Here is a 24,340-nt window from a genome sequence, read left to right on the forward strand (position 1 = left end):
ACACGCTGCCAGTGCACAGCCTTACACACGCTGCCAGTGCACAGCCTTACACACACTGCCAGTGCACGGCCTTACAGGCTGCCTGTGCACAGCCTTACACACGCTGCCAGTGCACAGCCTTACACACGCTGCCAGTGCACAGCCTTACACACTCTGCCTGTGCACAGCCTTACATGCTGCCAGTGCACAGCCTTACACACTCTGCCTGTGCACAGCCTTACACACTCTGCCTGTGCACAGCCTTACACACGCTGCCAGTGCACAGCCTTACACACGCTGCCAGTGCACAGCCTTACACACTCTGCCTGTGCACAGCCTTACAGGCTGCCTGTGCACAGCCTTACAGGCTGCCTGTGCACAGCCTTACACACGCTGCCTGTGCACAGCCTTGCACGCGCTGCCAGTGCACGGCCTTGCACGCGCTGCCAGTGCACGGCCTTGCACGCGCTGCCAGTGCACGGCCTTGCACGCGCTGCCAGTGCACGGCCTTGCACGCGCTGCCAGTGCACGGCCTTACACGCGCTGCAAGTGCACGGCCTTACACGCTCTGCCTGTGCACGGCCTTACACGCTCTGCCTGTGCACAGCCTTACACACTGCCAGTGCACAGCCTCACACACGACCAGTGCACAGCCTCACACACGACCAGTGCACAGCCTTACACACTCTGCCTGTGCACAGCCTTACATGCTGCCAGTGCACAGCCTTACACACTCTGCCTGTGCACAGCCTTACACACTCTGCCTGTGCACAGCCTTACACACGCTGCCAGTGCACAGCCTTACACACTCTGCCTGTGCACAGCCTTACACACGCTGCCAGTGCGCACAGCCTTACACACGCTGCCAGTGCACAGCCTTACACACGCTGCCAGTGCACAGCCTTACACACTCTGCCTGTGCACAGCCTTACATGCTGCCAGTGCACAGCCTTACACACTCTGCCTGTGCACAGCCTTACACACTCTGCCTGTGCACATCCTTATACGCACTGCCAGTGCACAGCCTTGCACGTGCTGCCAGTGCACGGCCTTACACAAGCTGCCTGTGCACGGCCTTACACACACTGCCAGTGCACAGTGGATGGGAGTGGGTGGAAGGGGGGAGATGAGGACAATGACCCGAGAACTCCCAGGGACGTTCTCCCACTGACAGGAAGTTGGTGCGCTTTCTATTTTATTCATGCTGTTTGATGAACCTGTCTCTGACCTGCCCTGCAGGTTACACACATTCCTCAAGAGACAATTGTCTGCTCTCACTCCCCAACTTCCAGCTGGTTGTACTTAGTTGAAATCATTCATCCACTTTTTCTTCCGATTGCGGAATAATCTCCCTGTGTTTGTTGCCTCATCCTCCTCACTGCAGTTTCTTAAATATGCTGACCATCACGACCTCGTGCGCTCACCCATGCACATCCACGATCTCGTCTACACAGGCTGATTTCCCCCCAACCCAACCCCAGCCTTTCTATTCCCATTTAGGCTATTGTGACTCCTTTTTTTGTTATTCCTTATTTTCTTCTTGTGTATGTCCCAGCCTCCATACCCTCTAGTACTCTGTAAACCTGCTGCCCTTTGTCGTTTAGCTCCTTCATGCCCCTAGACAACAACAACACCATGCTGCTTATGCTTTCCAGACACACTTGAATGTACAAAAGAGTCACCTTCTTCGGCAGGTGCTATAAAAATAATCTCCTCTACGATTAGGATCGTTTTCAGCTCCCTGGCACCAATAATGCACAGAAATCTTTGACAGCAATTGTGGAAGGTCCAAAGATATCGAAGGCTTTTGTGCAGCATTTCACATTTCTAAGGCAGAGTGGCAACTTTTGCAAGTCTGGAAGGAACTTCATTCATCATTACATTATCTTTTTATTTATTTTTGGTATTTTAAAGCATGATCTCTTTTCCAGTTTAAGTTGCTCAGACGAAGAAATAGCTACTGATTCGCTTTATTTCAAGTATCACTTCAAGTATCCCTACAATTTTAAATGGAACAATTGTTGCATGAAAAACCTTCTTCATATCCTTTCACTGCAAATACATGCCATTGTCAGTACGTGTCTTGATCTCTACGAGGTCATTTTTATATATTTTTTTTTTCTGAGGAATTGTAACTTAAAGTGAGTACATTTAATCCACCAGTGTCGGCCTTGAATATATCAAGCAATAGCATAACTGCAGTAGCTTATTCTTATGAAAAATGCAGGGAATTTTGTCGATTTGTCCACTATGGGTGTTCTGACATGAAGAGTTAACGAAAAGATTTTTAAAAATCCATCTGGCCATATGATGGTCCGTGGCTGTGGAACAAGTATTGTTATCGTTGAGAGTACCACGGGCCCCACAGAGTCCCTGTATCTCTGTGGAAATGGAAGACTATTTGCTCAGTGGAAGTTTATGCTCATCATGTTAGGGTATAATCTTGTGAGCAGCGAGCTCTGCGGGTGTTATTGTCCCGCGTCGCACCGCGGAGCGAAAGGGGGACTATGGTTTTCCCCTCCGTCCGTGCGTAAGCGAAGGACTGCATTCGAATTTGGTGTGTGGATGCAACCCACGTCAAAATCCAAGATGGCCACCGCCATGTATGTCTGATGCCATGTATGTCTGAACCTTGTGAGCTGAATATCTTGAAAAATAAGCGAAGTACCAACTTCTAATCTGGTGTGTGGGTGTATCTAGGCACAAGGAAGAATGCTATTGAAAATTGGGTCGCCACGTCAAAATCCAAGATGGCCGCCACCATATATATGTCTGAACCTTGTGAGCGAAATATCTTGAAAAATAAGCGAAGTACCAACTTCTAATCTGGTGTGTGGGTGTATCTAGGCACAAGGAAGAACGCTCTTGAAAATTCGGTCGCCACGTCAAAATCCAAGATGGCCGCCGCCATGTATGTCTGAACCTTGTGAGCGGAATATCTTGAAAAATAAGCGAAGTACCAACTTATAATCTGGTGTGTGGGTGTATCTAGGCATAAGGAAGAACGCCATTGAAAATTGGGTCGCCACGTCAGAATCCAAGATGGCCGCCTTGCGTTTTCCACTTTGTCAACTCGCATCACTTCACCGACGGGGGACCTAGGCGTAACGCTTGTTACTGTGTATTATTTATGATGATGATTGATCTTAAGATGCTAAACTGTAGTACAGTCGGAGTTTGCTGAGAGTTGTCATTACTGCACATGTGAAGTACATTATCAATGCGTCATGATATGGTCGAGAAGTTTTATAATTAATCTTTGCTTTCGGTTCACACTAAATAGAAATGTTTTAAGTTCTGCACTTTTGCTTGACAAACATAGAATGTAAAACTGGCCTTGTTCTCCTCTCCTGTTCTTCAGCCGCCTTGTTTTTTTTTTCCTTCATAAATCGAAATTGAAATGAAAAGGAAAGATATTTATGTTTAATTAGGACACTCCTGCCATAAGCTATCCACAATTATAAACCTCGGTACACAGATTTTGATCTTTGTGAGCTGTCTCATACAGTCAGCATGTTTTACTTGGGTGGTATTCCTCAATTTGCTTGAATTAATACAGTTAATCTTTGCTTAGGTTAATGGCTTTCCATATTGACAATAATGAAGAGGTGCAAAACATGAATTCTCGAATTAACACTTATATACGGGTCTTTCCCTCACGGTCCCCCTGTGCTGTCTTTCCCTCACGGTCCCCCTGTGCTGTCTTTCCCTCACGGTCCCCCTGTGCTGTCTTTCCCTCACGGTCCCCCTGTGCTGTCTTTCCCTCACGGTCCCCCTGTGCTGTCTTTCCCTCACGGTCCCCCTGTGCTGTCTTTCCCTCACGGTCCCCCTGTGCTGTCTTTCCCTCGCGGTCCCCCTGTGCTGTCTTTCCCTCACGGTCCCCCTGTGCTGTCTTTCCCTCACGGTCCCCCTGTGCTGTCTTTCCCTCACGGTCCCCCTGTGCTGTCTTTCCCTCGCGGTCCCCCTGTGCTGTCTTTCCCTCGCGGTCCCCCTGTGCTGTCTTTCCCTCGCGGTCCCCCTGTGCTGTCTTTCCCTCGCGGTCCCCCTGTGCTGTCTTTCCCTCACGGTCCCCCTGTGCTGTCTTTCCCTCTCGGTCCCCCTGTGCTGTCTTTCCCTCGCGGTCCCCCTGTGCTGTCTTTCCCTCGCGGTCCCCCTGTGCTGTCTTTCCCTCGCGGTCCCCCTGTGCTGTCTTTCCCTCGCGGCCCCCCTGTGCTGTCTTTCCCTCGCGGTCCCCCTGTGCTGTCTTTCCCTCGCGGTCCCCCTGTACTGTCTTTCCCTCGCGGTCCCCCTGTACTGTCTTTCCCTCGCGGTCCCCCTGTGCTGTCTTTCCCTCACGGTCCCCCTGTGCTGTCTTTCCCTCACGGTCCCCCTGTGCTGTCTTTCCCTCGCGGTCCCCCTGTGCTGTCTTTCCCTCGCGGTCCCCCTGTGCTGTCTTTCCCTCACGGTCCCCCTGTGCTGTCTTTCCCTCGTGGTCCCCCTGTGCTGTCTTTCCCTCGCGGTCCCCCTGTGCTGTCTTTCCCTCACGGTCCCCCTGTGCTGTCTTTCCCTCGCGGTCCCCCTGTGCTGTCTTTCCCTCGCGGTCCCCCTGTGCTGTCTTTCCCTCGCGGTCCCCCTGTGCTGTCTTTCCCTCGCGGTCCCCCTGTCCTGTCTTTCCCTCGCGGTCCCCCTGTACTGTCTTTCCCTCGCGGTCCCCCTGTGCTGTCTTTCCCTCGCGGCCCCCCTGTGCTGTCTTTCCCTCGCGGTCCCCCTGTGCTGTCTTTCCCTCGCGGTCCCCCTGTGCTGTCTTTCCCTCGCGGTCCCCCTGTGCTGTCTTTCCCTCACGGTCCCCCTGTGCTGTCTTTCCCTCGTGGTCCCCCTGTGCTGTCTTTCCCTCGCGGTCCCCCTGTGCTGTCTTTCCCTCGCGGTCCCCCTGTGCTGTCTTTCCCTCGCGGTCCCCCTGTGCTGTCTTTCCCTCGCGGTCCCCCTGTGCTGTCTTTCCCTCGCGGTCCCCCTGTCCTGTCTTTCCCTCGCGGTCCCCCTGTACTGTCTTTCCCTCGCGGTCCCCCTGTGCTGTCTTTCCCTCACGGTCCCCCTGTGCTGTCTTTCCCTCGCGGTCCCCCTGTGCTGTCTTTCCCTCACGGTCCCCCTGTGCTGTCTTTCCCTCACGGTCCCCCTGTGCTGTCTTTCCCTCACGGTCCCCCTGTGCTGTCTTTCCCTCACGGTCCCCCTGTGCTGTCTTTCCCTCGCGGTCCCCCTGTGCTGTCTTTCCCTCACGGTCCCCCTGTGCTGTCTTTCCCTCACGGTCCCCCTGTGCTGTCTTTCCCTCACGGTCCCCCTGTGCTGTCTTTCCCTCGCGGTCCCCCTGTGCTGTCTTTCCCTCGCGGTCCCCCTGTGCTGTCTTTCCCTCGCGGTCCCCCTGTGCTGTCTTTCCCTCGCGGTCCCCCTGTGCTGTCTTTCCCTCACGGTCCCCCTGTGCTGTCTTTCCCTCTCGGTCCCCCTGTGCTGTCTTTCCCTCGCGGTCCCCCTGTGCTGTCTTTCCCTCGCGGTCCCCCTGTGCTGTCTTTCCCTCGCGGTCCCCCTGTGCTGTCTTTCCCTCGCGGCCCCCCTGTGCTGTCTTTCCCTCGCGGTCCCCCTGTGCTGTCTTTCCCTCGCGGTCCCCCTGTGCTGTCTTTCCCTCGCGGTCCCCCTGTACTGTCTTTCCCTCGCGGTCCCCCTGTGCTGTCTTTCCCTCGCGGTCCCCCTGTGCTGTCTTTCCCTCGCGGTCCCCCTGTGCTGTCTTTCCCTCGCGGTCCCCCTGTGCTGTCTTTCCCTCGCGGTCCCCCTGTGCTGTCTTTCCCTCGCGGTCCCCCTGTCCTGTCTTTCCCTCGCGGTCCCCCTGTACTGTCTTTCCCTCGCGGTCCCCCTGTGCTGTCTTTCCCTCACGGTCCCCCTGTGCTGTCTTTCCCTCGCGGTCCCCCTGTGCTGTCTTTCCCTCACGGTCCCCCTGTGCTGTCTTTCCCTCACGGTCCCCCTGTGCTGTCTTTCCCTCACGGTCCCCCTGTGCTGTCTTTCCCTCGCGGTCCCCCTGTGCTGTCTTTCCCTCGCGGTCCCCCTGTGCTGTCTTTCCCTCGCGGTCCCCCTGTGCTGTCTTTCCCTCACGGTCCCCCTGTGCTGTCTTTCCCTCGCGGTCCCCCTGTGCTGTCTTTCCCTCGCGGTCCCCCTGTGCTGTCTTTCCCTCGCGGTCCCCCTGTGCTGTCTTTCCCTCGCGGTCCCCCTGTGCTGTCTTTCCCTCGCGGTCCCCCTGTGCTGTCTTTCCCTCGCGGTCCCCCTGTGCTGTCTTTCCCTCGCGGTCCCCCTGTGCTGTCTTTCCCTCGCGGTCCCCCTGTGCTGTCTTTCCCTCGCGGTCCCCCTGTGCTGTCTTTCCCTCGCGGTCCCCCTGTGCTGTCTTTCCCTCGCGGTCCCCCTGTGCTGTCTTTCCCTCGCGGTCCCCCTGTGCTGTCTTTCCCTCGCGGTCCCCCTGTGCTGTCTTTCCCTCGCGGTCCCCCTGTGCTGTCTTTCCCTCGCGGTCCCCCTGTGCTGTCTTTCCCTCACGGTCCCCCTGTGCTGTCTTTCCCTCGTGGTCCCCCTGTGCTGTCTTTCCCTCGCGGTCCCCCTGTGCTGTCTTTCCCTCACGGTCCCCCTGTGCTGTCTTTCCCTCGTGGTCCCCCTGTGCTGTCTTTCCCTCGCGGTCCCCCTGTGCTGTCTTTCCCTCGCGGTCCCCCTGTCCTGTCTTTCCCTCGCGGTCCCCCTGTGCTGTCTTTCCCTCGCGGTCCCCCTGTGCTGTCTTTCCCTCGCGGTCCCCCTGTGCTGTCTTTCCCTCACGGTCCCCCTGTGCTGTCTTTCCCTCACGGTCCCCCTGTGCTGTCTTTCCCTCGTGGTCCCCCTGTGCTGTCTTTCCCTCGCGGTCCCCCTGTGCTGTCTTTCCCTCGCGGTCCCCTTGTGCTGTCTTTCCCTCGCGGTCCCCCTGTGCTGTCTTTCCCTCGCGGTCCCCCTGTGCTGTCTTTCCCTCGCGGTCCCCCTGTGCTGTCTTTCCCTCGCGGTTGTCAGCTCTTTCACGAGCCTCGATTCAGTATATATTTAAAAAAAAAAAAGAAAAAAAAAAGAAGAAATATGACATTTGACATATTATTTAGCGCTTGACTGCAAATACTTTCCAAAATGTCAATGCTCCAGAAATTAATTTCGCTAGCGAAGAACCTGTTTTGAAGGATGGGTTAATCCCCCAGACTTATGGACGTGTTAATCCCCCAGAATTATGGACGGGTTAATTCCCCCAGAATTACGGGTTAATTCCCCCAGGAATGTGGACGTTTTTCCCCAGGATGTACGGAGGGGTTAAACTCAGGTATACATTGCCTTCAGAAAGTATTCACACCCCTTGAATTTTTTTTCACATTTTGTTGTGTTACTGCCTGAATTTAAAATGGATTAATTTAGATTTTTTGTCACTGATTTACACATAATACCTTATTAATGTCAAAATGGATTTTTTTATTTGCATTTTTACAAAACGATAAAAACTGAAATACAGAAATATCTAATTTACATAAGTATTCAACCCCCTGAGTCAATACCTCATATAAGCGCCTTTGGTAGCGATTAAAGCTTTGAGTCTTAGGTATGTCTGTACCAGCTTTGCACATCTGGATTTTGGGTGTTTCTCCCATTTTTCCTTGTAGATTTACTCTAACGTTCTGTCAAGTTGGATGGGGAGTGTCGGTGAACAGCAATCTTCAAGTCTTTCCACAGATTTTCAATGGGATTCAAGTCTGGGTTTTGGCTGGGCCACTCAAGGACTTTCATGTCTTGTTCTGAAGGCATTCCTGTGTTGCTTTGGCTGTATGCTTGGGGTTATTGTCCTGTTGGAAGGTAAATCTTCAACGTTCAACATAAATACTTCAACATAAATACATCTAACACATGTAACAAATACAAATGTTACATACATAAATACATATGCTGAAATACATAAATACATCATACAGTAACACATAAATACATCTTACACATGTAACATAAATACATATGTTACATACATAAATACATATGCTGAAATACATAAATACATCATACAGTAACACATAAATACATCTAACATGTAACTTAAATACATATGTTGCATACATAAATACATATGTTACATACATAAATACATATGCTGAAATACATAAATACATCGTACAGTAACACATAAATACATCTAACACATGTAACATAAATACATATGTTACATACATAAATACATATGCTGAAATACATAAATACATATGTTACATACATAAATACATATGTTACATACATAAATACATATGTTACATACATAAATACATATGTTACATACATAAATACATATGCTGAAATACATATGCTGAAATACATAAATACATCATACAGTAACACATAAATACATCATACAGTAACACATAAATACATCTTCTATATGTAACAGCAAGCCTACTATTGTTTAAACCGTATCATCATGGCGACTGCGCAGCCACAATAATGTGGAACTTCGTTGCTTTGCAGCGCAAGTTGCCCCCAAGGAAAAACGCCCTGACATTGGGGATCAATGAGGTTTTTTGCCATGGCCACTATAGGGTTTGAGGCCTTCAAAGGATGCAATCACGGACTGTTCTATATCCAGTCTAGGTTACGACCATGGCAACTTCAACTTGAACCTTGAAATGATTCAGCCGTTGCACACACGTAAACTACCTTACCGGTGTCAGCTCTGTTTCAAATTACTTTGCCTCTATTTTGAGCGATGTGTATGAATTTGTTTACAGGCCCGAACGAGCGGTTAGGGCAATCTCTTCGGACGTTTTCTCTGCTTCTTCTGCACATGGTCCAGCAGTCTGCTCCTTTCGCCGTTCTCTCTGCAAATGATTTCCGTAGTTGACTTCACTCCTCTCTAAGTAATTTATTCCCCTCGCACGAACGGCATGCAGTTCTTGTCCATGCTTTCCTCTACACATTTCCCCTGGCTGATGTCCTCCCCCCCCCCCCACCCTCCTCTTTTCCGGTGAAAGCCCCGTGCCCAGGCAGAATGGTGGACCCTGCAATACAACATTTTCTGTGTGGGGGATAAATCCACATTGCTTCTGTGAACGTACCACCTGGAGGGTTCTTCAGTCATTTCCTGTCATAACACGCTGATAATTTGTCAGTTCCTTGAACTCCTCCTGAAGGCAAATATTCTCCTTGATAGAGGACTTTTCAAAACCGGCTTCAGCTGCTGCTTAGATGTATTTGACTGTTCTTTCCTTTTCTTTCGGAGATCCCACACCTTTTCATTTTCCAGGAAGCTTGCATGCAAAGCAGCGAAGACTACAATCCCAATTACCCTCCAGGTTGGAGATCTTGATTTTTCCCTAACCCAGTGAAAGCCAATTCCCATTCAGGTCAATGCCTATGGTTCACCACTTATTGTCCCCTGTCGCACCGCGGAGCGAAAGGGGGACTATGGTTTTCCCCTCCCTCCGTGTGTCCGTCCGTCCGTCCGTGCGTGCGTGCGTGCATGCGTAAGGGAAGGACCGCATTCGAATTTGGTGTGTGGGTGAAACCCGCGTCAAAATCCAAGATGGCCGCCGCCATGTATGTCTGAACCTTGTGAGCAGAATATCTTGAGAAATAAGCGAAGTACCAACTTCTAATCTGGTGTGTGGGTGTATCTAGGCATAACGAAGAACGCTATTGAAAATTGAGTCGCCACGTCAAAACCCAAGATGGCCGCCACCATATACATGTCTGAACCTTGTGAGCGAAATATCTTGAAAAATAAGCGAGCTACTAACTTCTAATCTGGTGTGTGTGTATCTACGCATAAGGAAGAACGCTATTGAAAATTGGGTCGCTACGTCAAAATCCAAGATGGCCGCCCCCATGTATGTCTGAACCTTGTGAGCGGAATATCTTGAAAAATAAGCGAAGTACCAACTTCTAATCTGGTGTCTGGGTGTATCCAGGCATAAGGAAGAACGCTATTGAAAATTGGGTCACCACGTCAAAATCCAAGATGGCCACCTTGCGTCTTCCACTGTCAACTCACATCACTTCAACGATGGGGGACCGAGGCGTAACGCTTGTTATTTTGACAAATGTCTCCCTTTCCCCACCCCTGTCGTATTTGTGGTTTCATTTCACCTACCTGCTTTATTATTACATACCACCTGGAGGGTTCTTCAGTCAATTCCTGTCATAACACGCTGACAATTTGTTAGTTCCTTGAACTCCTCCTGAAGGCAAATATTCTCCTCGATAGAGGACTTTTCGAAACCGGCTTCAGCTGCTGCTTGGATGTATTGACTGTTCTTTCCTTTTCTTTCGGAGATCCCACACCTTTTCATTTTCCAGGAAGCTTGCATGCAAAGCAGCGGAGACTACAATCCCAATTACCCTCCAGGTTGGAGATCTTGATTTTTCCCTAATCCAGTGAAATCCAATTCCCATTCAGGTCAATGCCTATGGTTCATCACTTATTGTCCCCCGTCGCACCGCAGAGCGAAAGGGGGACTATGGTTTGGGTGTGCGTGCGTGCGTACGTGCATGCATGCGTGCGTAAGGGAAGGACCGCATTCGAATTTGGTGTGTGGGTGCAACCCACGTCAAAATCCAAGATGGCGACCGCCATGTATGTCTGACGCCATGTATGTCTGAACCTTGTGAGCAGAATATCTTGAGAAATAAGCGAAGTACCAACTTCTAATCTAGTGTGTGGGTGTATCTAGGCATAAGGAAGAAGGCTGTTGAAAATTGGGTCGCCACGTCAAAATCCAAGATGGCCGCCACCATATACATGTCTGAACCTTGTGAGCGGATTATCTTGAAAAATAAGCGACGTACCAACTTCTAATCTGCTGTGTGGGTGTATCTCGGCATAAGGAAGAACGCTATTGAAAATTGGGTCGCCACGTCAAAATCCAAGACGGCCACCTTGCGTCTTCCACTGTCAACTCACATCACTTCAACGACGGGGGACCTAGGCGTAACGCTTGTTATTTTGACAAATGTCTCCCCTTCCCCACCCCTGTCGTATTTGTGGTTTCATTTCACCTTCCTGCTTTATTATTCATACCTGTGTGTCTCCCCAGCATTTATATGCACCATATGGCCAAAAGTATGCGGACACCCCTTCTAATTAGTGGATTTGGCCGTTTCAGCCACACCCATTGCTGACAGGTATATATAATCAAGCACACAGCCATGCAATCTCCATTGACAAACATTGGCAGGAGAACGGGCCATACTGAAGAGCTCAGTAACTTTCAACGTTGCACCGTCATGGGATGCCACCTTTCCAACAAGTCAGTTCATCAAATTTCTGCCCTGTTAGAGCTGCCCCAGTCAACTGTAAGTGCAGTTATTACCCTGCGCTCGTGAAGCGAAAAGCGTGGTTAAGCATTCTTGTGCGTACGTGTGCCGTGTGCTGTACATGTCTGCATTTTAAAAATTCATTTTCTCGGCAGCCGTTGGTCCGATTGACACTAAATGTTATCATCGAAGTGCCTCTGCCTGTGTAATTTTTTTTATTCATAATTATGACATCATAGGTAATGTGGTACGGACGCCATCTTGGAAAAACGTTACACCTCCATATCTCCCAAACCGCTCAATGGAAAAAATTGATGAAACGTGGCTCATTGTCAAGTACTCATCATGGGGAATAAGATATGTTGATGGTGATGTCATCGGTGCCTACATTATGACGTCATAATTCGACAAGTACAACGCTTGATCTGATCAGTATGAAAAAAAAATTCCTCAGCAACTGTTAGCCTGATGAACACTAAATTTTCAGAATATGTGCCAAAATTCTGAAATCACACCTCACTGAAAATTCTGAAATCACCAATCACTCCAAATCACTCCTCCTGTAGAATTTTTAAATGATAATTATTACGTCATCGGTCATGTGGAACAGACGCCATCTTGGAAAAAATCGAAAAACGTTGCACCTCTATATCTCCGAAACCGCTCCATGGAAAAAATTGAAACATGGCTCATTGTCAAGTACTGCCCTTGGAGAATAAGATATGTCAATCATTGTCATCGGTGCCTTCGTTATGACGTCATAATTCGACAAGTACAACACTTATCCGATCATTGTGAATTATTTTTCTCAGCACCTGTTGGTCTGATGGGCACCAAATTTTCACCATAGGAGCCCCTCCTCCTGAAGAAATGTTGATGATAATCATGACATCATAGGTCATGTGGTACAGGTGCCATCTTAGAAAAACCGAAAAATGTTGCACCTCTATAATCTCCAAAACCGTTGCATGGAAAAAATTGAAACATTGCTCATTGTAAAGAACTCCATATGGGGAATTGGTGTTGTTAACGATGACGTCATTGGTGCCATAATTATGGCATCATAATTCGACAGGGACAACACTTGGTCTGATCAGTTTGAAATGTATGGGATGTGATCTATGCAACAATTATATTAGCGAATATAAAATTATGATGTCATCGCTCACGTGGTCTGGCAGCCATATTGGATCAATTATTATTTTATTTTTTTCAAAAACAGAAGAGTTGGCTCGCAACAAGTTGACTGCGCAGGGTAAGTATTCCATGAATACCATCTAGTTGTGAAGTGGAAACGTCTTGGAGCAACAACGCCTCAGCCGCGAAGTGGTCGGTCACACAAGCTCACAGAACGGGACCGCCGAGTGCTGAAGTGCGTAAAAATTCTGTCTTCGATTTCAACACTCACTTCCGAGTTCCAAACTTCCTCTGGAAGCAACGTCAGCACAACAACTGTTCGTCGGGAGTTTCATGAAATCGGTTTCCATGGCCGAGCAGCCGCACGTAAGCCTAAGATCACCATGTGCAATGCCAAGCGTCGGCTGGAGTGGTGTAAAGCTTGCCGCCCATTGGACTCTGGAGCAGTGGAAACCCGTTCTCTGGAGTGATGAATCATGATTCAACCATCTGGCAGTCCGGCGGACAAATCTGGGTTTGACGGCTGCCAGGAGAACGCCACCTGCCCGAATGCATCGTGCCAACTGTAACGTTTGGTGGAGGAGGAATAATGGTCTGGGGCTGTTTTTCACAGTTTTGGCTGGGCCCCTTCGTTCCAGTGAAGGAAAATCTTTAAGAACGCTACAGTATACAATGACATTCTCGACGATTGTGTGCTTCCAACTTTGTGGCAACAGTTTGGGGAAGGCCCTTTCCTGGTTCAGCATGACAATGCCCCCGTGCACAAAGCGAAGTCCATACAGAAATGGTTTGGCGAGATCGGTGTGGAAGAACTTGACTGGCCTACACAGAGCCCTGACCTCTACCCAATCAAACACCTCTAGGATGAATTGAAACGCCGACTGAGCCAGGCCTAATCGCCCAACATCAGTGCCCGACCTCACTCATGCTCTTGTGGCTGAATGGAAGCAAATCCCCACTGCAATGTTCCAACATCTTGTGGAAAGCTTTCCCAGAAGAGTGGAGGCTGTTATAGCAGCAAAGGGGATTGGGGGGGTTGTGGGGGGGGGGGGGGGGGGACCATCTCCATATTAATGGCCATGATTTTGGAATGAGATTTTCGACGAGCACATGCGGGTGTGATGTTCGGGTGTCCACATACTTTTGGCCATGTAGTGCATGTGAAAACCTTTCTTTACTCGCTTGTGCAATTTAAACCTGTTTGCTCATGTCTCCCTAGCTTTCCCTCTTTTTTAATTTGCTTTATTGAAACTGTTTGTCTGTCCCATTATTTACTCAAGGTGTTCCAAGTGCTTGAACACCACCTTGTTATTACCTCCACCACCGAAGGTGGACGGAGGTTATGTTGTCACTCCTGTTTGTCTGTCAGCAGGATATCAAGTTCTGGAAGGATTCGGACGAAATTTGGTGCACACGGGTGCGCTAAAAGGACGAAATGATTAGATTTTGGTGCAGATCCAGATTTGGATACTAGAGTTTTTAAAGCGATTCTTCACCTTTGAGAGATAAGGTCATAAATTTATATATGGCATGGTATTTTAAACAGTTATGGATGGATTCAGAAGAAACTAGGTGGATGAGTTGGGTAGGTGACAAGAACAAGCCCATTAAATTTTGGTTCCGGTCTGGATGCAGATCCGGCCTATCGGTGGGATACAAAATGTAAACTGTTCAGCTTGGCGGAGGTCTGCGTCCGACCGAGAGCCATTCTCGTGTTAAATCTACTTTCATGCTCTTCCAAACTACACTCAGATTTCCATCTACCTAACACCAATACGGTTCCCGCATCTCCCAGAAAGAAACTCCCAAAATCAATGCTCACCTCCACTCATTCGTTCCTCTTTTTTTCCTGCCTGTGGAATCAACTTCCACATTCTCCTCAATGTCTTTTTTTACCTCCAGATCTTCAAGACAGCTGTTCACCACCATCTCGTCAGGTTCACTATGTTAACAAATATAATTTCGTTCAAAGTTTTTGGAGATTAGCAAAACTATAAATTTTTGGAATATTCAGAGCACGACGAATCCAAAAAATAAATTTTGGCATTTTGCGTAGGCACCTTTGCGAAAATGATACTTAGGACAGTGATGAAGATAGTCAGGTTCACTATGTTAACAATATAATTTCGTTCAAAATTTTGGGAGATTAGCAAACCTGTACATTTTTGGAATCATCAGAGCATGGAGAATCCGAAAATCAATGTTGGCATCTGCACAAACACCTGCATGGCCGCCATTTTGGATTTTCAAAATGGCCACCATAAAATACATATTTTGCGCTATCTCGGCTTCTCGTCAACCTAGAAACTTAATTAAATATGCTCATCCTTTGTTTTCTGGGTCAAGGAATCCAATAAAGGCCTCAAAATAGTGCTCAGGGTTATAGAAAAGCGACAAACAAAGGTAATTGAAAACCATTGTCTTTATATTTGTGATATAACTGTATTACATAATACATGATATTGCAAGTCCTTTGAAGTTATAGGTATGGGTTTATAAAGCAAGAAAGCAGCCTTGTTAGAATCAGATTGAACTATAAGTCCTATACACATGATCTACTAGGTCTATACCATTCAGAAATATGCTTTTACAGATCTTCATCACTGTCCTGAGTGTCATTTTCGCAAAGGTGTCTACGCAAATGCCAACATAAATTTTTGGATTCCTCATGCTCTGAATATTCCAAAAATGTATAGTTTTGCTAATCTCCAAAATTTTTGAACGAAAAAACATAGTGAACCTGACTAATCTCAGATCGTCCTCCATCCAAAACCATGATCTGTTCTACCCCTATTGACACTCGACCCCCAAGTCCACCTTTCAAATTTCCAATTTTTTTCCTTCCTGAGAATTTTCTTCTGTATCCATCTTGTCCACACCATGTGTCCTTCCCTACCCCTGATTCTTCCCCACATCCCTTATTTGTCCAAGTCTCCCTCTGTTTTATCCTTCAACCCTGCTGTTGGTGCCACCACCTCCCCCCACCTTTTTCTACGGTTCCTTTTATTCCGTTGTGTTGCGTCCTAATACGTTCAGTGTTCTCTATCTTCCATGAGTCTTAACTTTGCTTTAAAAAAAAATCGTTTCCTGCCATAAGTATCCTCAAAATGCATGCTCAGCACAAATGGTGTGAGTGTGTTTTCTAAGATTGCTTCAAAGCGCAAGCATTGTGACTCGTTCTGCAATTAAGGGAGATGATGTGAGAAGTTGGTGTACAGCATGTGGGCAGTTAGATACATGGGTGAAGAGCAGCCGGAATCGGGCTCACATTAGACTTCCATGTTTTCCAATGTTTGGTTTTCACATTCGCCGAGACAAAAGAAACTGCGCAAGCAGAAATTGCCTGTGAAGTAAATCCGGTCTCGGTTTGTCTTGAGGGAGCACTGAATTTGTACGTAATGGTGACACGGTAAGCAGTGTTCGTAATTGATGCTTCGAAATGTTTATAGGTCCGCAGTCCGCCCGAACCGCAATCTCGACTAAAAACAATGGTTTCTGCAAGATGGCTACACATTGGTGCACATTATGGGACGTCGGGAAACTTTTGACCATCCAGACCCACAATTACCCAGCTGTCTCCATATATCTTCCATAAATTAAGCACACATTTATATGGTGACTGTAATGGTTGATAAATAATCAGTCTCCCCCCACCTTCACTTCCTTTCCCCTTCGCAGCCACCACCTGGCTACCTGGACCATGTAAAGAGCTGGACCACGGTTATTCATGACGCAATCCACAAGGTAATTATGGAAGATGTTTTTGACATTTTCTAGATGAGAAGTTTTCAAGGTTTCAGATTTGACTTGTCTTTATTCTCCTTATCGCACTCCGGGTTCGAGTTTGACGGTGTGCTCGGGTTGTCACATGGCACGACGGTTTCTTTTCTCTCTCAGGGTGATGGGATATCTGAAGAAGTGCAGCGGGAAAACATGACTGCGGAGTTGACTCGGCTTCGAAGGATAAACTCGGATCTCTACCACTTTTCTGCCAACGAGTTGAAGAAGCTTCTGTAGATAGTTTGAGTACCTGCCTTAATGGGGGCACCTATTAGATGTCCATCGTCAAAGTTGTTGTTGCCTCTTCTCCATCTAGTCTGTCGCCGAGGCACCAATTCATAACTTCCTGTTTTTTAGGTGCAATGGGCCAACGAGTACATTTGTTTTATGAAAGCCTCGATAGTCTTTGCACTCTGTGGACCTTCAGGAAGCGTCATGGTCATGCGAGTAAATGAACGAAGTGACGTAACAAAAGCGTGGCCACAATGCAAAAAAATATGGCCTTTGCTTCTAAACTTGAAAGATTTGTTCAATAGTTTATATTGCTGTTCTGCAATTTGTCCAAAATATGACGATGGTGATTCATTCAGGTTTCCATTTTTGCCTCTTTTGCCGTTATCACATCAACTTGCAATTTGCTTTATTATAAATACTATTTCATTGCTCAGTGTTTTTCTCTTTGATTTATATTTATTATACATGCGTATTGTTTTTATTTTATTATACAGTCCATGCGTGTACATGCGTATATGTATACATGCGTATTTATTATACAGTCCAGATAAACAGGTGGATCAGACTCGGCAACGGTTGCTCGAGTGAGATGTGCATGGAAGAAGTTTCGGGAATTGAGTGGCGTGCTGATGAGGGGAGTGTCGTTGAAGCTGAAGGGAAAGGTGTATGCTGCATGTGTGAGAAGTGTTATGATTTATGGGAGCGAGACATGGGTAATGAACGTAGAGCAGCAACGAAGGTTGGAAAGGGTGGAAATGCGAATGGTTCGACGGATGTGCGGAGTATCGTTGAGAGAGAGGAAGACAAATGATGAATTGCGAAAGATGATGGGAATAGAGCCTGTGATTGATGCTGTGAAGAGGAACAGGTTGAGATGGTTTGGTCATGTGTTGAGGAAGGATGAAAGTGACTGGTTGAGAAGAGTGATGGAAATGAATGTAGAAGGAAGTAGAAGACCGAGAAAGACTTGGCTAAAGATGCAGTGGAAGAAGAAATGCGGGCAAGGGGGTTAACAAGGAGAGATGCAGAAAATAGGGCAAAATGGAGAAGATTGTCATGGGGACCGCAAGGCTAACCCCTGCTCTAGCAGGGAAAATGGCCTTTAAAATGCATGTTGTTGTATACATGCGTATTGTAATGCTGATGCAAGGCCTTTACCTTCTTTAAGAGCTAGATGGAGACTTTGCGATCTCCTGTCTCCTCATCTGAATCCCACAGTTTTATATTCCTTTATAGGGATTGCCAACATATTGATTTATTACAATTGGAAGTTTTGATTTGTACTAGGTTTCGATTTCTTGGAGCGCTTCGTTTGTAAATGTGACCAAATTAACCAGATAAAGTTTTTGTTTTTTTTATAATCGAAGACAAACCTCCGGTGTCCTTTGCGCTTCACAATTGATCCTCACAATGTCTGACGGTGCGTCTCTTTTCTACTTTGGAGAGTTGCTTTATGGAGAGTAGAACCGCCTTTAGAGGCCATTTTTCCCTGCGGAGCAGGGGTTGGCCTTTTTTGGGCACCGTGGTTTCCTTTTTGAAGCAATGTTTTATGGTCGGATGCCCTTCCTGCTGCCAACCCTGTTCGTCGCCTCTTACGACATGCAGGGATACGGTGTACCTATTCTAAACCGGGGTACACACCGGGGGAAAAAAACAGGTTGAGATGGAAATGTGACCACGACTGTGAAGAGAAACAGGTCAAGATGGTTTGGTCATGTGTTGAGGAAGGATGAAAGTGACTGTTTAAGAAGAGTGATGGAAATGAATGTAAAAGGAAGTAGAGGATGGGGAAGACCGAGAAAGACTTGGCTAAAGATGGTGGAAGAAGAAATAAGGGCAACGGGGTTAACAAGGAGAGATGGAGAAGATTGTCATGGAGACCGCAAGGCTAACCCCCGCTCTAGCAGGGAAAATGGCCTTAAAATGCCTGTTGTTGTTGTTGTTGTATCCTGAGCATGTTGTGTTTTTTTGTCCCAATAATATTTTCAAATGAAAGCCACATTTTGTGGAGGTTGTAGTGATGACCACAAATTGGCCCGTTAAACCCTTCACACACCCAATGCACCTTCTTCAGACTTGTCTTTCTTTGAAGTAACCATTAGACCCGTTTCCATTGACCCAGCTCGCTAAACGCATTTTCATGGTTCGGCTGACCATAGCCGAAAACGTGTTTTTTGGAGGCCTCATGTCTTTGTGGACTCTTCAAGTGACTGCGAATTGAAGTCGTGGTCACAGCCATCGATTATGTATTGCAAAGCTCTTGGGAATTGTTTCGCACCTTTTTCTTCAAAAGCGTGATTTACGAGCAAGTCTGGGGTTAAGGATGAGTGCATTGCTCGGAGCGTCACATTCAAGGGTTCAATTTGAAGAGACTTGCTCCTGTTTGATCAGTACATTTCTCAATGTAACGCAGAGTTCCTCAAATCCTACCAACCATCTTTGCAATTGAAAAAAGAAAAACCCACGTGATTTGGATAGTATCGCAGCGATTCGTCTTTCAAGAATGATGTAGTGATTTAATTTTGAATAGTGCTTACAAAGTAATGGCCTTAAAGTGCCTGGAACGATAAAAGTTTAAAATGATGAATTCAACCTAATGTTTTCGACAGATTGAGGTGCAAGGACTATAAATATGCCCAATGGGAAGGGCCATCGAGTACGTATTATGAAGGAAATTCCAAAGGGGACGGGTAAATCCAATTTGCTTGGCCAAGTTTACTGGCAGAATGTTTTTCAGTGCATCATAGTTGATGCCAAATGAGCAGAATAAGTGGCGGGAGTGTTAATTTTTGAATTTACGAAGTTGTGAATATTTAAGAAGTTGGTCTTCACTGAGTTTCTGCATACGTCCTTGTTGACTCCACTGTTCCATAGACCCACCTTTACTGGCCCCGACTGAGTCTGGAGTGTTGCAGGAGCTTTAACTTGTCTTGGCAGTGATGGATTGCCAAGTTATTGTATGCACAGGTGCGGGATATTGATGATGTATGTCGCCTGCAACTGAAAATCGGATCCCAAGTGAAGGCAAAACCTTTTATTTTTACTTATTTATTTATTTTTTGCTTTGTCTCGTGTACAACTCAAAAAACTATTGAAAAGCGTGTTAGAATTCGTGTATCCTTGCAGTTTTGAACAACCTTTCCCAGCCATAACTCCTGCAACTCCTGCCAAAAATGAATGAGACCTTGACCGTGGAGATGATGGATGTTCCCCAGAAATTGAAGGTTCAGGATAATTTTCAATGAACGTCTTAAAATAACTTTGAGGAATCTATCTGCACGGCTAAAATGAGGCCATACCTATCAGTTGAAATTGTATCCACATTTTATTTTAAAACAGCGACCTGGCGGGCGTTTGCGCTGGAGTGATTGGGTGCACCCTTCATGCACCAGAACTGCTGCAGGTGCTGTTCTCATTTCTTACTCGTCTCTCCTGTTGATATAAAATTAGCATTTAAAAATATTCCAGGGATGATACAAGAGACCAGAATGTACCTTTTTTTTCCCCCAATATATTGACCAGACTTTAAGGTACTTGCTCTATTTGTCCTTCACGCTGTCCATGCCATTAAGTTGGGAGTTTAAAGATTCTAACTTCTGCCTCGTCTCTATTTCTTCAGTCAGTTCGTAATTATCGGCGGCCCTGTACATTACACTTCAGATGTCGAAGCGTAATAGTCATTCTGGGCCAGGTATGTACTCTACAGGGGTGATCCAGGTGCTCAAAGCGACAGTCATGAATCCTTGTCTTTGCAATACTGGTCTTACACACAAGCACGGATAAAAGGAACAGTGGAGATAGGGGGAAACACCAACAGTAGAGTTGAAGACCGAGGTAGAGGGAGACTTCGACAAACAATGTGTATAGAGGGGGACCGGAGGGAAAACCAGAAATGTAGAAGGAGGTGGGCTGTGCGGATGGGGTGTGAGGAGTTAACGAGGGTATAAACATGGTTTTGAATTGGTGATGACCTGTAGTGGTGGTGAACAGCTGTCTTGAAGACCTGGAGGTAATATTGAGATTTGAAGAGAATGCGGAAGTTGTGTTGCCCCAATCAGTTCTGGTTCAACAGACCAGCGGCACGGATCAATCTCACTGGAGCGACTCAGAGATCCCTCACATCCAAGATGTTGTCTCTTGCCCCTTGAAGCCAGGACCGTGCCGTCTTCCGTGATATGTTTTATTGTGTGTGGAGCGGCCTGGCAGTAGTTGCAGGTGTCATCAGTGGTGTCGTCGAGTCTATAGACCGTGAAAGGTGGGAAACTCATCCACCAAGTTTAGTCATAACTTGTCCATAACTTTTTAAAATATCATGTTATATATCGCTTTTCGCCCGATCTCTAAACAGTGAAGAATCATTTAAAAATTAAGTAATTCACATCTCCAAATCCATTTTCAGATCTTCACCAAAATCGAATCGATTCTTCCTTGTCAGACACAACCTGTCCACTAAGTTTCGTCCAAATCCGTCCATAACTTTTTGAGATATCCTGCTATGTATCGTTGTTGGCCCTATCTCCCAATGGTGAAGAATCACTTTAAAACTCTTCTAGCCGGATCCGAATCCAGATCTTCACCAAAATCTAACCATTTCATCCTTGTCACATGCACTACCTCTCCACCAAATATCGTCCAAATCCGTCCACAACGTTTTGAGATATCTTGTTAGGGGTGAAAACATAACCTCTATCCACCTTCGGTGGCGGAAGTAATGAGTGTAGGCGAGCAATGATCCTGGATTTAGGTAATTTCACCAGAGAAGGGTTGGTGATGGACTGTGTGACCTGCAGCAACCTGAGGGCAGAGGGACAAAGCATGGAATGAGCAGAGTGTGAAAGACCAGAAAGGAGCCAGTCGAAGATGGAGAGACCACCGACCTGTCTGCGATGGGAAAGGGATATAGACCAGGAGCCCAGAAGGTTTATTCAAGTGAAAAGCACCGAAGCAACTGACCACGTGGGTTGAAAGGGTTGTACCCCCACATCACAAAAATGCATTGCTGCCGGGTCAGGGCCGGCCCAAATCGCCCAAAATAGGGACGCCATTACCGAAAATCCTATTTTCATCAATATCTGGAAAACTATACATGGCAATATCACAAATTTGGTGTCTACACCCATGTTTTCATGGTCAATCATTATAAAAATGCATTTCTCCTTAGCCAGGGTTGTGTCTTTCCCACCCAAAAACACCCAAAGTGCCCAAAGTAAGGAAACCATTGCTGAAAATCCTATTTCCCTCAATATCTGGACAACTATACATGGGAGTATCACAAATCTGCTGTCTACACCCATGTTTTCATGGTCAAACATTACAAAAATGCAGTTCTCTCCTTAGTAAGGATCATTTTTTTCCCACCCAAAAGCGCCCAAAGTAAGGAAACAATTGCTGAAATCCTACTTTCCTCAATATCTGGAAAACTATACATGAGAATATCACAAATGATGTGTCTACACCCATGTTTTCATGGTCAATTATTAGATTGCCAACAATTGCAGTGCTTTAAAAATGACTAAATTCACCATGTATTATCTAAACAATGGTGTATTATATTGTACCATACATGGTGTTATGTAACAGGCGGGGCAAGTTAGAATCTTAGTTAGAATCAAGTTAGTTAGAAAATGTTAGAATCTGGAAGAGGGCTGACCAGACTGATCCAACAGGTGGGGCAAGTCCCACAGATTATCGATGGAAGTTGACTCAAAACTGCTTTGAAGCAGATTGGTACCCAGGAAGTGCAGTACCAGAGTCCCTCACAGGCCTACCTACGGATGACGGAGACAGAGTTGGAGCAGCTTCCATAGATGACGAGGAATCAGACGTCGATAGTACTTGGAGTGAGGACAGCAATACTAGTGATGAGAGTGACGGAGTAGACACGTAAAAATGCAGAGATGTCAGAACAACTAGTGTCATTGAACAGTACTATTTTCCTTCTGAAGGACAATGACTCTGCAAGTTGTGAGTTAAGGACACAAGTTGGATGGAAATACCATAACACACCATTGTTGAGGTGATGCATGGTGAACTCGATATTTTAAACACTGTAAATGTTGTCAATGTAATGACTGACCATGAAAACATGGGTGCAGACACGTCATTTGTGACTTTAAACACTTTTCTTGCACAACGTTTCTAAAAATGTTTAAAACCTAAACACAAAAGTCAAATTCATCAACACCGTCTGTTTAATAAACACAAGCCATCAACTTCCTAAACATGTTTAGCATGAATTTAAACATGTTTAGAAACGTGGTGCAGGATAGTGTTTAGAAAAGTGTTTAAAGTCTAAACACTGTTTTTGCATATGGTAGTATCATGTATAGTTTTCCAGATAATTAGGAAAGTAGGATTTCAGCAATTGTTTCCTTACTTTGGGTGGGAAAAATATGACCCTTACTAAGGAGAAAACTGCATTTTTATAATGTTTGACCATGAAAACATGGGTGTAGACAGCAGATTTGTCATACTCCCACGTATAGTTGTCCAGATATTGAGGGAAATAGGATTTTCAGCAATGGTTTCCTTACTTTCGGCACTTTGGGTGCTTTTGGGCGGGAAAGACAACCCTGGCTAAGGAGAAATGCATTTTTGTAATGATTGACCATGAAAACATGGGTGTAGACACCAGATTTGTGATACTGCCATGTATAGTTTTCCAGACATTGATGAAAATAGGATTTTCGGTAATGGCGTCCCTATTTTGGGCGATTTGGGCGGGAAGGCACCGGCCCTGACCCGGCAGCAATGCATTTTTGTGATGTGGGCGTAGAACCCTTTCAACCCACGTGGTCAGTTGCTTCGGCGCTTTTCACTTGAATAAACCTTCTGGGATCCTGGTCTAATAGCCCCATACCACCTTTAGAGGCCATTTTTCCCCGCAAGCGGGGGTTGGCCTTTTTCGGGAACTGTGGTTGTTGTTGTTTTTCGGTCCCCTTTTTGAAGCAATGTTTTACGGCCGGATGCCCTTCCTGCCGCCAACCCTTTTTGCCGCCTTTAACGACAAGCAGGGAATTACCAGTGAACTGGTACTCAATTTGCCGACCTCGGAAGGATGACAGGCTGAGTCAACCCCCCTGGCGTTAATTCAGCGATTGACCGGGATTCGAACCCAGGATCCTAAGCCGGCACCCTAGCCGCTAGCCCAACACCAGCTTAGACACAGCTTAATCACGGGAGATTCCAATGATGTTGAACGCCTCGGTTTCCACTGCTTTTTTCGTCCTTGATGGCCTGCAGCAATTTTTGCATGAGGGTCGTGTAATATTCCCTGTGATGGATTATATGCCGAACAAAAGTGCTATTGTGCAGGGCTCTCCTGGCTATGATTCTACCGGTGGAAGGTTGAGTGCAAGTGTCTTGATTGGTGGTGATCCCTTATGCTTCCATTGCATCGATTATAATTTGGTGTCACTCTGATGCAGTTGATCGTGATCGCTGAGATTTGAGGTGATTGGGCATGTCCAAGTGTTTGCGGGTGATCATAAAAACTCTGCCTTCCCAGTTGTGTGAATATTTCTGTGACTTCATGTGGTGATCTTCCATGATAAATGCCTCGTCCTTGGTAACGGCTTGTGGGTTGGTTGGTTGCATCTGCAGGACGTCTTTACCCAAGGTCGTCAAAAAGGGACGTGTCCAGGTCGAAAAACGGCTGCCCATTTGATAGTCCAATATGAGGAGGCACCTTTGGCGACACAACCAATACTCATTGGAAACAACTTCGTTTTGCACCTGGATTAGCCTTGTTTTCTGGTTTTGGTTTTGCACCTGGATTAGCCACCTGGATTAGCCTGCCTTGTTTTCCCACCGCTTCCATGTAGGAGGAGTAGGAGCATTTTTCAAGTGTTGGTTGGTCTTGTGTGGTATTCTGTTTGTCTGTATGTCAATCGCCGACAGGTCA

General features: G+C 46.6%; 1 protein-coding gene across 2 annotated transcripts in view; it reads left to right on the forward strand.

The window, feature by feature from the left end:
• The window catches only part of WDR18 (WD repeat domain 18), a 77,647-nt gene extending 60,777 nt beyond the window's left edge, over window positions 1-16,870 (forward strand). Inside the window, exons 9-11 of one of the 2 annotated variants that reach the window (XM_068108817.2) lie at window positions 7,656-7,845; window positions 16,102-16,167; window positions 16,321-16,870. In XM_068108817.2, coding sequence (XP_067964918.2) covers window positions 7,656-7,845; window positions 16,102-16,154 — 243 coding nt within the window. In that variant the 3' untranslated portion in view covers window positions 16,155-16,167; window positions 16,321-16,870. The remainder of the gene's footprint in view (window positions 1-7,655; window positions 7,846-16,101; window positions 16,168-16,320) is intronic. The other variant, XM_068108827.2, reaches the window with a different exon arrangement.
• Window positions 16,871-24,340: the final 7,470 nt, after the last annotated feature.

This window comes from Myxine glutinosa, chromosome 1 (assembly GCF_964187855.1).
Source record: "Myxine glutinosa chromosome 1, kmMyxGlut1.1, whole genome shotgun sequence".
Taxonomy (NCBI): domain Eukaryota; kingdom Metazoa; phylum Chordata; class Myxini; order Myxiniformes; family Myxinidae; genus Myxine; species Myxine glutinosa.